Source organism: Mastomys coucha, unplaced genomic scaffold (genome assembly GCF_008632895.1).
Source record: "Mastomys coucha isolate ucsf_1 unplaced genomic scaffold, UCSF_Mcou_1 pScaffold14, whole genome shotgun sequence".
NCBI classification, from domain to species: Eukaryota; Metazoa; Chordata; class Mammalia; order Rodentia; family Muridae; genus Mastomys; species Mastomys coucha.
Window position 1 is genome coordinate 74,268,726 of NW_022196896.1, and position 14,701 is coordinate 74,283,426.

The window sequence follows — 14,701 nt, forward strand, 5'->3', positions numbered from 1 at the left end:
AATAAATTCCTTACTACATCGAGACTATCATAACTTCTGTGACTCTAAAGAACCCTGACTAATACACTGGCCTAGAATCTCACACAGGACTACCCCATCACCATTCACGTAACTACAGAACTGACAGAGCTGTCTTCAATCTATAGACAGTCATGTAGGAGCAGATTAGACACACTGATATACATCTGTATGAATGGTACACTAATGCTCTAAGAGCTTCAGCATCATTGTTTAAAAAGCTCACTGGGGGGCTGGAGAGATGGCTCAGAGGTTAAGAGCATGGACTGAGTTCAAATCCCAGCAACCATATGGTGGCTCACAACCATCTGTAATAAAATCTAATGCCCTCTTTTGATGCATCTGAATACAGCAACAGTGTACTCACATACATAAAATAAAATAAAAGGCATGTGCCACTATCCCTGGCCATGTCAAATATTTAAAAACAAATAAATAAATAAAATAAAAAGATCACTGAAAATGAAAGTGTGAGGATACAAAAGAGCTATGCTATGGGCAATAAGCACCATACCTGTAAGGACATGTGTCTAACTACACAGCAGCTTTGTATGATTCGGACACACATACACAACTGTCCACCATCTTAAGACCTTCCTTTATCTACAGACAATATTTTAAACCTCACACAGTCCACAACTGAAACTGTGTGAGATTTCTGTGACCTTGTGAGGAAATGCCAAGTAAACAAGAGTTGTAATCTCTGTTCCATCATGACTTGAATTGTTCTTAGGATGTGCTTTCATGCCTATTTCATATACTAATAGGAGTGGGTTTTACTGGATGTCGTGCAAGAGGAACATCAAAACAGCTTTAGAACTCATGGAGAGCTGCCCACTGGTTAGCACAATCCTGATGCGTGTGCCTTGGCGAGGCAGATTAGCACAATCCTTACGTGTGTGTGCCTTGGCGAGGCAGAGCCCTGAGGACGATGTGCCCCGAGGAGGACTCCCTGTTGTTGTGTAGTTTCTTCTGCTTGTTGCCTTCCTGCCCATCGGATTCTTTATAATTTATGAGCTATATGAAAACTATAAGGGGTTTACATCTTTTCACTGGGTAAAATCATGTGCATATAATTCTTGTGATAATTCATTACCAGATAAAAATGACAAGCACTTAGGAGAGTGTTAAGAAAGCCTACTGAATAATGAAAAGCATGCATCCTATCAATTTGAATATCTCACCAGAAAAATCTAGTTCACAAATTTATCCCTGTAATAAGATATGCTTCTTCAGCAACTTGACAAAGATGAGCCGTTCTGCTGTCTTATTGAGTCCCACATGTGAGTAAGCACATACCATGGACACATAAACTCCTGCGTAGCATAGCTGAGGAAAACAATGTGAAACTTCTTTAAAGACGGGTTCTTACTGAGTTGCCCTTTGGCACAGTGAAGTGCCAGGCTAAAGACAAAAGGAACTGCATCTATGTTCTGATCAGACCTTGTCACAAAGTGCTTACCACAAACTAACAACAAAAAACCTTTACTGAAGGCTTTAGAACTACATGAGAGCTACAGGCCTTCATAGGACTATAATGAGAATTAAATGAGCTAACACATATATGAAGTCCTTAGCATAGCACCTGCATATAGTGCTATAGCAGGTGGCTTATTCATATTAAGGTATTCATCAGGTTCTTCAAAAGATACAAAACTGAATAAAAATTAGTTCCCTATAATCTGATAAACGATGAATGTTTAACATTGCAAGGTACAACAGGCATAATAACTGCTAAAGTATGATTTCACTTATACACTATACACTGTATTAGTTTAAGATTTTTAAATTTTATTTTATGTTTTTGGGCGCTTTATCTTCATGTATGTCTTTGCACCAAATTCTTGCAGTACCAATAGAGGCCTTAAGAGGGCATCAGATACACTGGAACCGAACTTACATACTGTTGTGACCCCATCAGTCCTAAGAAATGAACCCCAGTCCTCTACAAGAGCAGCCAGTATCTTAACCATTGATAAGCTATTTCTCCAGCCCACATGCTGAATTTTTAGAATTAATATTTAGGAGCTCTATATGGTAAATACTATTTTTATCATATATACAGATATACACATAGATAGATAGAGAGAGAGAGAGAGAGAGAGAGAGAGAAAGAGAGAGAGAGAGAGGTGATATATATCAAAAGGTAAGCTACAAGAAACCAAGAATTTGTTCAAGATTAGGTTGCACACTCAATATTTAAAACCAGGACAGTAGGATTTACCCACATTCATTATAGGAGACTTACAACACAGAGGGTATAGGAGGTGTCAAGTGGTTAGGAGATTGACAACAGTTGTTAGGGGACCTGCCAACCCAGTGCTGTCTATTTCCCTGATGGTGACACTCTTAAGCTGTATCTCATAAACTATCAGTCCCAACAAAAGAAACTCCAAACTTACCAGATGTTGCAGAATAACACTGGCTCTTCTGCATGAGCTGAACCTGAAACAAATGTAGAGGAACATGGTAACCGGTTACTATGTCTCAATGTGCAAACTCTTTAAAGCTTCAAAGCCTATCTAAAGGTTACTGGAACAAAACCTTGAAAAAACAGATTTAAAACTCATTCAGTAATGACAGGCACCACAATGAAATGATGCATCCATTCTAAACGACTTTGGCAGTTTCTTCCAAAACTAAACCCTCCTCCCATGTGTTTTGGTGGAAACAAGTGTCAATCCCCTATTTAAAGACATCAAAGATTAACCAAAGTAATTCCATTAATGCAACCTGGGGAACCAAAACTTGTGTTGGGGTTACTTACAGAGCATGTATGAGGGGTCACTCACAGAGCATGTATGAGGGGTCACTTACAGAGCATGTATGAGGGGTCACTCACAGAGCATGTATGAGGGGTCACTTACAGAGCATGTATGAGGGGTTACTTACAGAGCATGTATGAGGGGTTACTCACTTACAGAGCATGTATGAGGGGTCACTTACAGAGAATGTAGGAGGGGTTACTCACTTACAGAGCATGTATGAGGGGTTACTTACAGAGCATGTATGAGGGGTTACTCACAGAGTGCTTAAATGTGGGTAACCTTAAGCAGCCACACCACCAGAATGTTTTATCCCAACAAATATGTCAACTTTCCCACAGTTGCATAGATGAAGTCCCTGCTTCTGTTAGCCTTCCATGATCTATACACTCTGGCACCTTCCAAGACCATAAGGTCACGTGCAGTTAGCACAGAATTACAGACAAAAGGCTGGAGGTGCAGGAGGGAGAGGCTGGAATCTCAGGTGAGGGTCCACTAAGTCTCTCAAACTCTCTACAGAAGATTGTCAACAGTCAACAACCCTGGGCTCAGGGTGCGCCGTGTGTGTGTGTGTGTGTGTGTGTGTGTGTGTGTGTGTGTGTGTGTGTGTGTGTGTGTGTGTGTGTGTGTGTGTGTGTGTGTGTGTGTGTGTGTAGATGATGGTTGTTATACTTGAGGATAGCTCTCTACAATACCATAAAATCCAATAATCCTACTCTGATTTAAATGAGCCACTTACAAGAAAACTTACATATGCATTTTATTAGCTTCATGTATAAATCTAAAACTCAGGCATAACCACGGTGTCCTTAAATAAATCATACAAGAATATATAAGTCATAAAAAGAAATGAGCTAACGACACAAACATCCCACAAATGTTAGAATGAAAATTAAATAATGTGTACTCCTAGGAAGTTAAACTGAAAAGACTAACACTGTGAGATTTCAACTGTAGGATATTTTGAAAATGGCAGAATTCTGAAATTCACAGAAAGATAAGCAGCTGTCAGAGATTTAGGAGGAGAGAGAAATGAATAGTGGAGATGTGTTCAAACTAATCTGTATAACATAGTACGTGCCACTAGATATTCATTATAATTTTCCATAATCTAAATATATTTTACAAATCAAAGTCTATAAAAATTTAATTTATATTTCAATTATTTATTTTGTGTATAAAGACGTGGAATCTATAATTTTTCCTAATTTGGTAAGGATGTAATTCAATACACTCTGCTGAAGACCCCAGAGTTTCCCATGTGTCTGTAAGCGCGAATCTGCTGAAGACAACAGTGTCTCATGTGTGTGTACACCAGAATCTACTAAAGATCCCAGTGTTCCCGCGTGTGTACACCAGAATCTGCTAAAGATCCCAGTGTTTCCATGTGTGTACACTAGAATCTACTGAAAATCCCAGTGTCCATGTGTGTACACTAGAATCTGCTGAAGACTCAAGCAAATGTTCCAAAACTCTGGTCATAACAACCCCAGTTAAGTTTAAATTATGGAGGTGAGGCACAGGCATGGGGATTTTGTTTAAAGTGTCACAAAATGACTACTACGAAGTACAAGCAAGTTGTCCAAAATATTCTGGAGTCCTTAACAAGGCCAGTGCCTAAATGCCAGCTCAAAGCTACAGAGGGTACTTCAAGACTGGAAAAATCAAGTAACAATTTTTACCTGAAACACATGAGGGCATGAAAAATATGGAACTAACTTCAAATCGCAGTTTAATTTGAGATACAGTTCTGCTGGTATCAAAATAAGATAGCCCACACCCACCATACCCAAATGCAAAGCACTAGGCAAGCAACTTGCAAGCACAAAGATACCAGATGGATGACAAGGGAACAAAAGTTGAGTGTAATTAAATCCTCTGCCATTGTCTATACTAATCATATTGTTTCCATTTAGTGTCATGCATACTAAACTATTATTTAAAAACTGATCTTGAGGCTTGGGATGTAGCTCAATGATACAGCATTTGGTTCAATCCCTATTACAACAATAACAAAGTATGATATTTGAGAGTTCAAGCTACAAATAATTCCATACTTATTATCTCTCCCTTTTCTGCTACCTTGAAAGCTGCCCTTGGGGGACAGGGGAAGGTTCCACACATCTCAGGAGGTCCTTGTTCAGTTATCACCAAGCCTATGTAATCCCTGCAGGCGATGTGAAATTCGTTTCTCAACTGTGGCCTAGACAAGAACCATGAGTACACTGGAACCTGGCTCAAAATGCAGAATATTTGCTCCACAAGAGTCCTACTGTAGAAGAAACTGAAGGCAGGACATGAAAATCGTACAATACACACTAAAGTGTGTGGATTTAGTTCCAGCACTGGGGAGGCAGAGGCAGGTTTAAGGCCAGCCCAGTCTACAGAGTTACAGAGAGACTCTGTTCTCAAACAAACAAACAATAACAAAAACAAAACACCACAATCTTAGAAGAACAAAAATGTCAGAAACTTCTTTACAGATTATCCAATAAAGCAAATACAAGCTTACAAACTCACACAGGTGTATTTGAAAATGTTCAGGCAATGTAGGGTGATAAGAGATTGACCCAGAAGCCCTCAGGGTGGGGTGAACTGACAGAAAACAGCCACTGGGTTTACTGGGTTGAGAAGTTAAAATTCTGGAAACAAAGAGGACTTTAAGCAAGAATAGGAAGGAGCGTGCAGTGTCCGTAAAAGGACACTGGCTGCTTTATAGGATGAATACAAAATTGATTTTTAGGTTGCTGTGACATAAAGCAGAAACATTCAATAACAAATGAAGACCCTGAAGCTTAACAGAAGTGAGGACTTGAGGACACATCAGGAGGTGACAGGCACAGACCACCACCGAGGCCCCAGAACCTGTACCTATCTGTAAGAGATAGACAAACACTGTAGCTCACAATGAATGCTAAGAAGAGCTCATGCCTGGTTTGTGAGTGTCTCGTCATTACTTTGTTCCTATTTATTTTAAAACAGCAACCATTTTGTTTAAATCAAGAGACTTTGCCTAAGTTGCCATTTTCCAACGGAACGGGGACAAAATTTTTAAAAGCCATCCTGACAGTTGCAGGAACAGTAGGCCTACATTTTACCAACAGCATCCATGCCAGAGCTGAGAAGCTGTCTCTGAGGCAAAGAGCCTTCTTCACCCAGCAGTCCACTTCCAGCCCCCTCTGCTATCATGGAGTGACCATCACTAACTGCTCCTGCTTGGTCTGTTTGGGTTTGTGTCTCCTGGCACAGAAATTTAAAAATGCACAGTAAGCCTCCAAGATTACTCCAATGTCCAACCAGACATGAAGGTCAGAGGCAGCAAGCAGGAGTCAAACAACGTAGGTAGGCAGAGGGCAGCCGGTATACTGCTTAACAGCAATCTTTTTACAGAGTTAGCTAGCCTTCTTTATCTAAAGCTGGCTTTACACAATCTGTCTTTTTTTTTTCTCTAAAATACTTATCAAGGTCAGTAACTAAATAGCACTTTGTCTTAAGTATTTACTCAAGGATTGGTAAGAATACCCGGCCCACACTGCCTCCAGGATAACCAGTGCCCAGTCAGTGCTTCCCGGTAGGTACAACAGAGTATTTTACCCATAAAGTAAACCTAGATTCAAATCCCTGAGATCCAGGCTAGTAAACTTTTATTTAGTTCCTTTCCCAGGAAGGCACTTAGGAGAGCTTCTAAGCCGATGAGAGCAGGCACTGAAGTAAAACTCAGTAAGATTTATGCAGCACTCGTATACAGAACTTACTCAAGCTGGAAGAAGTAAGCAAGCCCGTTAAGTTTCTGCAAAATGTACAAGAGCCGAATTGAGGGTGATATATAAGCTTGAGTCAACAAGAAGAGATAAGGTTTGGGAGGGTGGGAGAAATAGATAACGCTAGAAGGCTATAGGCCCTACCAAAATGATGCTCGTGTTTCCTGCATCAGTCACAACAGCAAACAAATGGAGCAGCCTAGACAGCCATCAATAGCTCAGACAAAGGAAACGGTGGCACATGGGACTGGAAGTTACGATGTCTTAGTTAGGGTTTCTATTGCTGCAATGAAACACCATGACCAAAAGCAACTTGGGGAACAAAGGGTTTATTTGGCTTACACTTTCCTATCACTGTTCGTCACAGCGGAGGAACTCAAATTGGACAGGAACCTGAAGGCAAGAGCTGACGACAGGGCCAGATAGGAGTGCTGCTTATGGGTTTGCTTGTCATGGCTGACTCAGCCTGCTTTCTTCTAACACCCAGGACCACTCATCCAGGGATGTCACCATCCCTGATGAGCCAGGCCTTCTCAAGTAAATCACTAGTTAAGAAAATGCCTTACAGATTAGCTAAAGGCATTTTCTGAATTGAGATTCCCTCCTCTGAGATGATCCCAGCTAGTATCAAGTTGACATAAAAACTACTCAGCACACTATGTTAAGCAATGTATTCCAGGCTCAGGCAAATACGGCGTGTGTGTAGATGCTAGATTTATATATAAGGGGTAAGTAAGTGTAGGTCATTAAACTAAAATAGGACCATGGGTGCAGGATGGTAGGGAGGGAATGACAGTGAAAGACCGAAGTGCCATGAAGCAGAAGAGCTAGGGAGTGGAGGAAGGGGGCTGACCAGTACACTAAGCCAGGGGAGGTGAGTAGGGATAGAACCAACAACAGAAACAGTGTGTACAGAACTGCCATAATGAAACTCATAACTTAGTCGGCTTTTCCAAAACAAAAGACAAAAATGAGTGATAGAGATCATTTAGAAAACCTAGTGTACACATAATTGCACACATTTGAAGTGCACTTGAAGCATTCACCATGGGACTCAGAATAATCAAGTATGCAATACATTTGAAAGTTCTCTTTTTAAAGAAATAATGTTGAGACAGAGAAAACCACCCAACTGCTAAAGTGGCACTGCAGTGGTAGGAACACAGGACAACCCCAGAGGAGCACAGGGAGGCTGCATTCAATGGCATTGCCCAATCACATCATCCAAGGCACACCCGCCCCCTTTCCTTCCAGAAACAGTCTCGGATCTCCTTCCACATTTGAGGAATCCACTCCCCTTGGCTGCATGACCTTGGCTCCAATCCCTTTTTGCTATGGTAATATCCATCCCAGGACTGGATCTAGAAAAGGGAGACCTCAGATCAGTACTGTCCAATTTGGTCCTGGCAGTTTACATGTTGAAATGTGGAGTGAAACAGGGACAAGCTGAACCACAGTTAGGACAGAACCTTTCAAAATGAAGTTAACTTTGTTAATATGTGTGCTGCTCCTGCATGGTTCCCAAATACTTTAGAATTTGCCATCATCAAAAGCAACAACAATGAACATGTGAGCAGATGCTAGTACTCACCACAAAAGAAAAAAGAAAAGCAAGGCAACTTCAATGTGTAACAAAAATACCTGAGAATCAAATCACTGGATACAGTGTTGGTGCTTTAAGCTGAAAAGGCACTATTCTTTTTAAGATGTATTTTTAATTATGTATATATGTATGCCCATGTAAGTATAGGTGTCCAGCGAATCCAGAAGAAACTATCAGATTCCTTGGAGCCGGAGTTAAAGGTAGTTATGAGCAACACAGGGAGCAGAACTTTGTCCATTCAGTCAGTCCTTTAAGAGCAGTATATGCTCTTAAAACCGAGGAGTCCTCGCTCTAGCTCCAACTATTCATTTAGAACTAAGAAACGTTCTATGCCTTTGCAGGAACCTTCCACAACAGATTGTAAGGCATAAGAAACGTGCAGAAGGAACAAAGGTGCGTTCCACTGCTGAGGTGCTCCTAGACCACACAGATGTCTAACAGTAAACACTGCATCGCCCAAAAAGTACTTCAGTTTCACAGGGGGGCAATTGAAGTTTTTGTGTATTATGGTACTGGGGAAAGGAATTACACAAGCCGAAGCTCCTAACTTGGGTGCTACCACATTTCCTTCTGCCGAGATCCGACTACAGAGAGAGACACTCTTTAAAAGTTAATAACGGCACTTATGCTCCCGTCAAGCCACGTTAGATGGCCACGACATTATTCTGTGAGTTCCAATTACCCGCTCTGCTACTACAGCTGGCTGAAATAATCGAGTTCCTTTCCCGGAGCCCAGGTACACAACCTGTGGGACTTGAGAAAATACCCTACACAGTAAAGAAGGTGGCACGTCTCCACACTGCACCCAGTTCCAAGAAAGAAAATAAATAGGAGACAAACGGAGGGGGGCGGGGTGAGGTCGTGGGACGTCAAGGCCTAACAGAAGCTAGAGGTCGGAAAATGAAGGTGCTGTTGCAAAAAAGCAAAGTCAGAGGACGCATGCCAATGCTGCGGCCAGCGAAGCAGCCGGCTCCCATACAAGGGCCACTAGATCTACGAGGCCTGCGGTGACACTCGTGAGCCTTTTCCCCCCGGAGAGCCGGCCCTTACCTCTGGCTCGCTCACCAACTCACCTCGACAGGAGCCACCACGCATACTGCTGCCCCATGGCCTAAAAACCCAGAGCTGAAGAAGCAGAGCATACAGGCTCCACCGGTTCTAGTAGTCAGACCGGCCCACAGCCGACTGGAGCAGAGGAGAGCCGGGGTCACTGACAACAAGTCCTCCGGAGGGCCAGAGCGGCCCACCGCCTGCACTTCCGCTGCTCACGGGTGGGCGGGGCAAAACAGGAGCGGGAGGAAACCAGTAAGGGCAGTGGGCAGGGCCAGGACCCGGGGACGGTGGGGCGGGGCCTGGCTAGGGGCGTAACTAGATGAGGGGAGGAGAGAGAGGAGGAGCCAAGACGAAAGCAGAGAGATGTGTAACCAAAGCAAAGCGAAAAGGAAGAAAACCTTATTTATAATAGCCAGAAGCTGTAAAGAACCCAGATGTCCCTCAACAGAGGAATGGATGCAGAAAATGTGTTACATTTACACAACGGAGTACTACTCAGCTATTAAAAACAAAGACCATGAAATTCTTAGGCAAATGGATGGAACTACAAAATATCATCCTGAGTGAGGTAACCCAATCACAAAAGATAAGTAGATATTAGCCCAAAAGCTCGGAATGCCCATGATACAACTCATGACCAGACCACATGAAGCTCAAGAAGGAAGACCAAAGTGTGGGTACTTCATTCCTTCTTAGAAGGAGGAATAAAATACTCATGGGAGCAAATATTGAGACAAAGTATGGAGCAGAGACTGAAAGAAAGGCCATCCAGAGACTGCCCCACCTAGGGATCCATCCCATATACAGTCACCAAACCCAGAGACTATTGTGGGGCATCCACAAGTGCTTGCTGACAGGAGCCTGATATATCTGTCTCCTGTGAGGCCCTGCCAGAGCCTGACAAATACAGAAGCAGATGCTCACAGCTAACCATTGGACTGAGCATGGGGTGGGGTCCCCAATGGAGGAGTTAGAGAAAGAACTGAAGGAGCTGAAGGGGTTTGCAACCCCATAGGAGGAACAACAATATCAACCAACCAGAGCTCCCAGGCACTAAACCACCAACCAAAGAGTACACATGGAGGGATCCATGACTCCAGCTGCAGAGGATGGTCTTGTTGGACATCAATGGGAGGAGAGGCCCTTGGTCCTGTGAAGACTGAGTGCCCCAGTATAGGGGAATGCCAGGACGAGGAAGCCAGAGAAGGTGGGAGGATAGGGGAACACTGTCATAGAAGAAGATAGATAGAAGGTTTCTGGAGGGGAAACCAGGAAAGGAGATAACATTTGAAATGTAAATAAAGAAAATACGTAATTAAAATTTTTGAAAAAAAAAGTAAAACCCTTAAATATAATTTTTTTACTACCACGTTTAATGTAAAACAATTATATTGCCTTTTCTTTGTCATATTTCTTTGTCATAATAAATAGGATAATAGTTTTTACTTTTAAAAAAAGGAAAGGAGTTTGCTCCCTAGGCTAGGCTGTCTTGGGAAATGCCCAGTTGGTTATCTATGTTTGGCTTTTAAGTTTAACCAGCAGGTATTGATTGATCTGAAGGAGTTTTTTGTAGCTTTAATAACTTGTAAATGGGAAGGTAAATTTAAACCAGACCTGATGGCACACACCTGTGATTCCAGCACTCAGAAACCTGAAGCAGAATGGCCACCCGAGCCGCACAGCAGGACCCTGTCAGAGATGCATGTGATATCCAGGAGAGCTCAGTGTCGTTCAGAACTGTACATAGCTGAACTTGCTTTGAAACATTGCTAATTATCTTGGGATACGTTGCAGATCCCCCAGTCTTCCACTAACAGACAAAATATCTGATTAAGAGAATGCTCACAAACTAGAAGTACCAGCGAAAGCATTCCTGCTCTGGAAAGCAGCTTATTAAATAAAACCCATATTTAACTGCCCATTGTGGTGACTTGAATATACTTGGCCCAAGAAGTAGCACTAGTTGGAGGCGTGGCCTTGTTGGAGTAGGTGTGGCCTTGTTGCAGGAACTGCGTCCTTGTGGGCTGGGCTTTAAGGCCCTTGTCCTAGCTGCCTGGAAGCCAGTCTTCCAAACAAGATATTGAATTTTCAGCTCCTCCTGCACCATGCCTGCCTGGACACTGCCATGCTCCCACCTTGATGATAATGGACTGAACCTCTGAACCTGTAAGTCAGCCCCAATTGAAAGTTGTCCTTATAAGAGTTGCCTTGGTCGTAGTGTCTAATCACAGCAGTAAAACCCTAACCAAGACACCTGCTACTCTTGAGTTTCTTCTAGACTCAGACAGATACCTAGCTGTAAGCATTTCATCAACAAAAACGTGTTGGCATATTAATAATAAATGAGGAATTCCGAGAACAGTTTTCAGAGTGGGAAATTAAAGGGGTGTGTGTCATCCACTGACGTATACCCTGACCTTAAAGAAGTTATTCTTAGTCTTTTAGCATATTATAAGATACTTGATCAGAAATCATTTTTCTGTCCTGGATCAAATATAATAATGGCTAGAGAACAGAGGAAGCCAACAGACACCATACAAGTGGGAGACATCAGACACAAAGAATTCCTGACCTGCAATTAGTCCTTGAAGAGGTACAAGTGGTCGCCATTTGGCCTCACAGTCAAAAGGCATCATGTCCTATTCATTCAGGGAAGGGATGAATCTGTTAGCCTATGCAGCATATGTAACTGGAAAGATGAGCTTTTCTATTCTAGCTAGAGCAAAATCATCCTTTTCCTGACTTCATGTGTAAGGGGCCTATGCTTCACAGTTTTCATGTTTAAGGGGGCCCTCTTTTGATTTAATTCTCTGCTATTGAAACTTTTTATATTTATTTATTTATTTATTTATTTATTTATTATTTTTATTTTATTGTGTGTATCTATACACATTCGAGTCTAATGGTTTATACGCAGAAGTCAGAGGACAACTTTAAAGAATTGGTTCTCTCCTCCTACCATGTGAGTCTCAGGGATGAACTCAAGTTGTCAGACTTAGAGGCAGTGCCTTAACTCAGTGAACTATCTTGATAGCCCCTATTAATTTCCTAAAAAGGACCATGTATCTTCACTTTGTACATTAAGAAATCAGTCCTACACTCAGCATCACTACTAATGTATAATATTTTCATTATTCCATAAGGACACCATTTCTAACCAAGCTTGCTTTCTATTGCCTTGATAGACTGTGACCAAAAGCAACTTGGGGAGGAAAGGGTTTACTTATGCATAGTTCCTGCCCTGACTTCAAAGGAAGCAGAAACCACAAAGGAATTCTGCTCCATGGTACATATGCCTGCCTTGGGCACATAGTGTATAATCGATATGTAGATCTTTGCAGTTAGCTTTTTTTTTTTACTCCACATAGCATTTTTCAAGATTCACTCACATTGTAGTATGTATTAGCACTTCACTTCTTTTCTGATTGAATTATGCTTTTACTTGAGTGGAATTCTATGGAAGAGGGAGGAGGGAGGAGGACAAGAAAGGTGTGGTGTTTTGAATTGGTTTGGTCCCCCATAGACTCTTGTGTTTTGAATGCTTGGCCCAAAGGAGTGGGACTATTAGGAGGTGTGGCCTTATTGGAGTGGGTGTGGAAGGAAGTTAATCAATGTGTAAGGTGGGCTCCACCAATGTGGAATTCAGTCTCCTCTTAGTTGCCTATAGAAAACAACAGTTCCCTTCTGCTGCCTTCAGATGAAGATGTAGAACTCTTGGCTCCTCCAGCACCATGTCTGCCTGCGTCCTGCATGCTTCCTGCCATGATGATAACGAAAGGACTGAAACTCTGAAACTGTAAGTCAACCCCAGTTAAATGTTTGTCTTTATGAGTGTTGCCTTGATCATAGTGTCTTGTCACAGCAATAAAACCCTAAGAAGCAGGAACCTGAGGCTTGTTTAGAAATTGCTAGGTAGCTTAGGATAACCTTGAACTGTCCTTCACATTTTACTTTCTAAGTGCTGGAGTAGTTGTGCACCACTATGCCTGGGTGAAGTGACATTGGGGATTCAACCAAGGGCCTCATGGATGCCAGGCAGGAACTCTACCAATTGACCTCATCCCAAGCCCAAAATATAAAGCTGCTTTGTTTTATATTGTTTTTAATTCATCAATTGATGGAGATTTTGGCGTCTCCACTTTGGGCTACTATGAATACTGATGGTGTGAATTTCATGTATTATTTTATGTGGTCTGTGTTCATCTATCTTGGGCATACATGTGAAGTTGGAATTGTTGGGCCATAGGGTAATTAGTTAATCACTTAAGAAAGTGGCTAGAGGGCTGGAGAGATGGCTCAGCAGTTAAAAGCACTGACTGCTCTTCTGAAGGTCCTGAGTTCAAATCCCAGCAACCACATGGTGGTTCACAAACATCCGTAATGAGGTCTGACACCCTCTTCTGGGGTGACTGAAGACAGCTACAGTGTACTTACATATAATAAATAAATAAATCTTTAAAAAAAAAAAGTGGTTAGAGACTGAAATGAAAGACGATATGGTTGTTCCATATCCTCATCAAAATCTTGTGTAGTTACTCTTAATTTTGGTCATACTGGAGTGTGCAGTATTATCCTATTGTAGCTTAAATTTTTATTTTTATGGTCTCTAATGTATTGAACACCTTTTCCTTCAGTCTTGTTACCATTTTTATAAAGTATCTACTTAATTTTCTTGTCCATGTTTATGTTTGACTATCTTTTATTGTATATTATATTTATTATATTATATATTATATATGTATATTTATATTATTATCTTTCATTGTTCCAAATCACCTCATATTAAGCTGCTTAAAGCATTAACTTTATCTTTCTCAGAGTCTGCAGCTCAGGAATCAGAGAGATTAAGGTTTTATGAAGCTGCAGAGTGCTGGCTAGGATTGAAATCTCCCAAATGTTCACCTTGGACAGGAAGAATCACTTCTAAACTTTTGGGTTTTTGGCAAGCTTCAATTCCTCGCTTTGTGGGCCTTTCCACAGGGCTACTCTCATGGAGAGGCCACCTTCTACCAGAGCAAGGGATCCTACAGAACAAACCCCAACACCAAAGCAAGGTATTCTTATAAAGCAATCTTGGAAATGATTCACCACTGTGTACTCTGTTGGGCACACAAGGCAACCCGAGACCACACGGAAGGGCTTGATTATTAGGAGGCAGAGGGCCTTAAGGGTTGTTTGGGAGCTAGTTATTATTACACTTGCTTCCTTTCCTCTTCTCTAGTTGCCAATCAATTGTTACAGCAATTTCAGTGGAATCAATGATTTCATTGAAAGATCTCTCACATTTTCCTGCGTAACACCCATGTGCTACTGTGCTAATCACCTCTATAATCCATTCCAAATTCTACATCTGCTCACGGCACCACTTAGTATGCATTTCACACACAGAAATGAATCTTAAGATATCACTTTTTGTTTATTCTTAGCTACTAAATTGAAGGAAGCCGGCCCACAGCTTCACTTCATCTCGTGGGAGCTCCACGAACGGGAACTTGAGGTCC

At 41.8% G+C, this 14,701-nt stretch overlaps 1 protein-coding gene across 4 annotated transcripts in view; it reads right to left on the reverse strand.

Moving 5' to 3' along the window:
• The window catches only part of Hibch (3-hydroxyisobutyryl-CoA hydrolase), a 70,489-nt gene extending 61,070 nt beyond the window's left edge, over positions 1-9,419 (reverse strand). For 3 of the 4 annotated variants that reach the window (XM_031367415.1, XM_031367413.1, XM_031367412.1), the window contains exons 1-2: positions 9,221-9,419; positions 2,421-2,463 (exon numbers count right to left, since the gene is read on the reverse strand). In XM_031367415.1, the coding sequence (XP_031223275.1) occupies positions 2,421-2,463; positions 9,221-9,255 (78 nt within the window). In that variant the 5' untranslated portion in view covers positions 9,256-9,419. Of the gene's footprint in view, positions 1-2,420; positions 2,464-9,197 lie in introns of all 4 variants that reach the window. The other variant, XM_031367414.1, reaches the window with a different exon arrangement.
• Between the last annotated feature and the right edge of the window lie 5,282 nt (positions 9,420-14,701).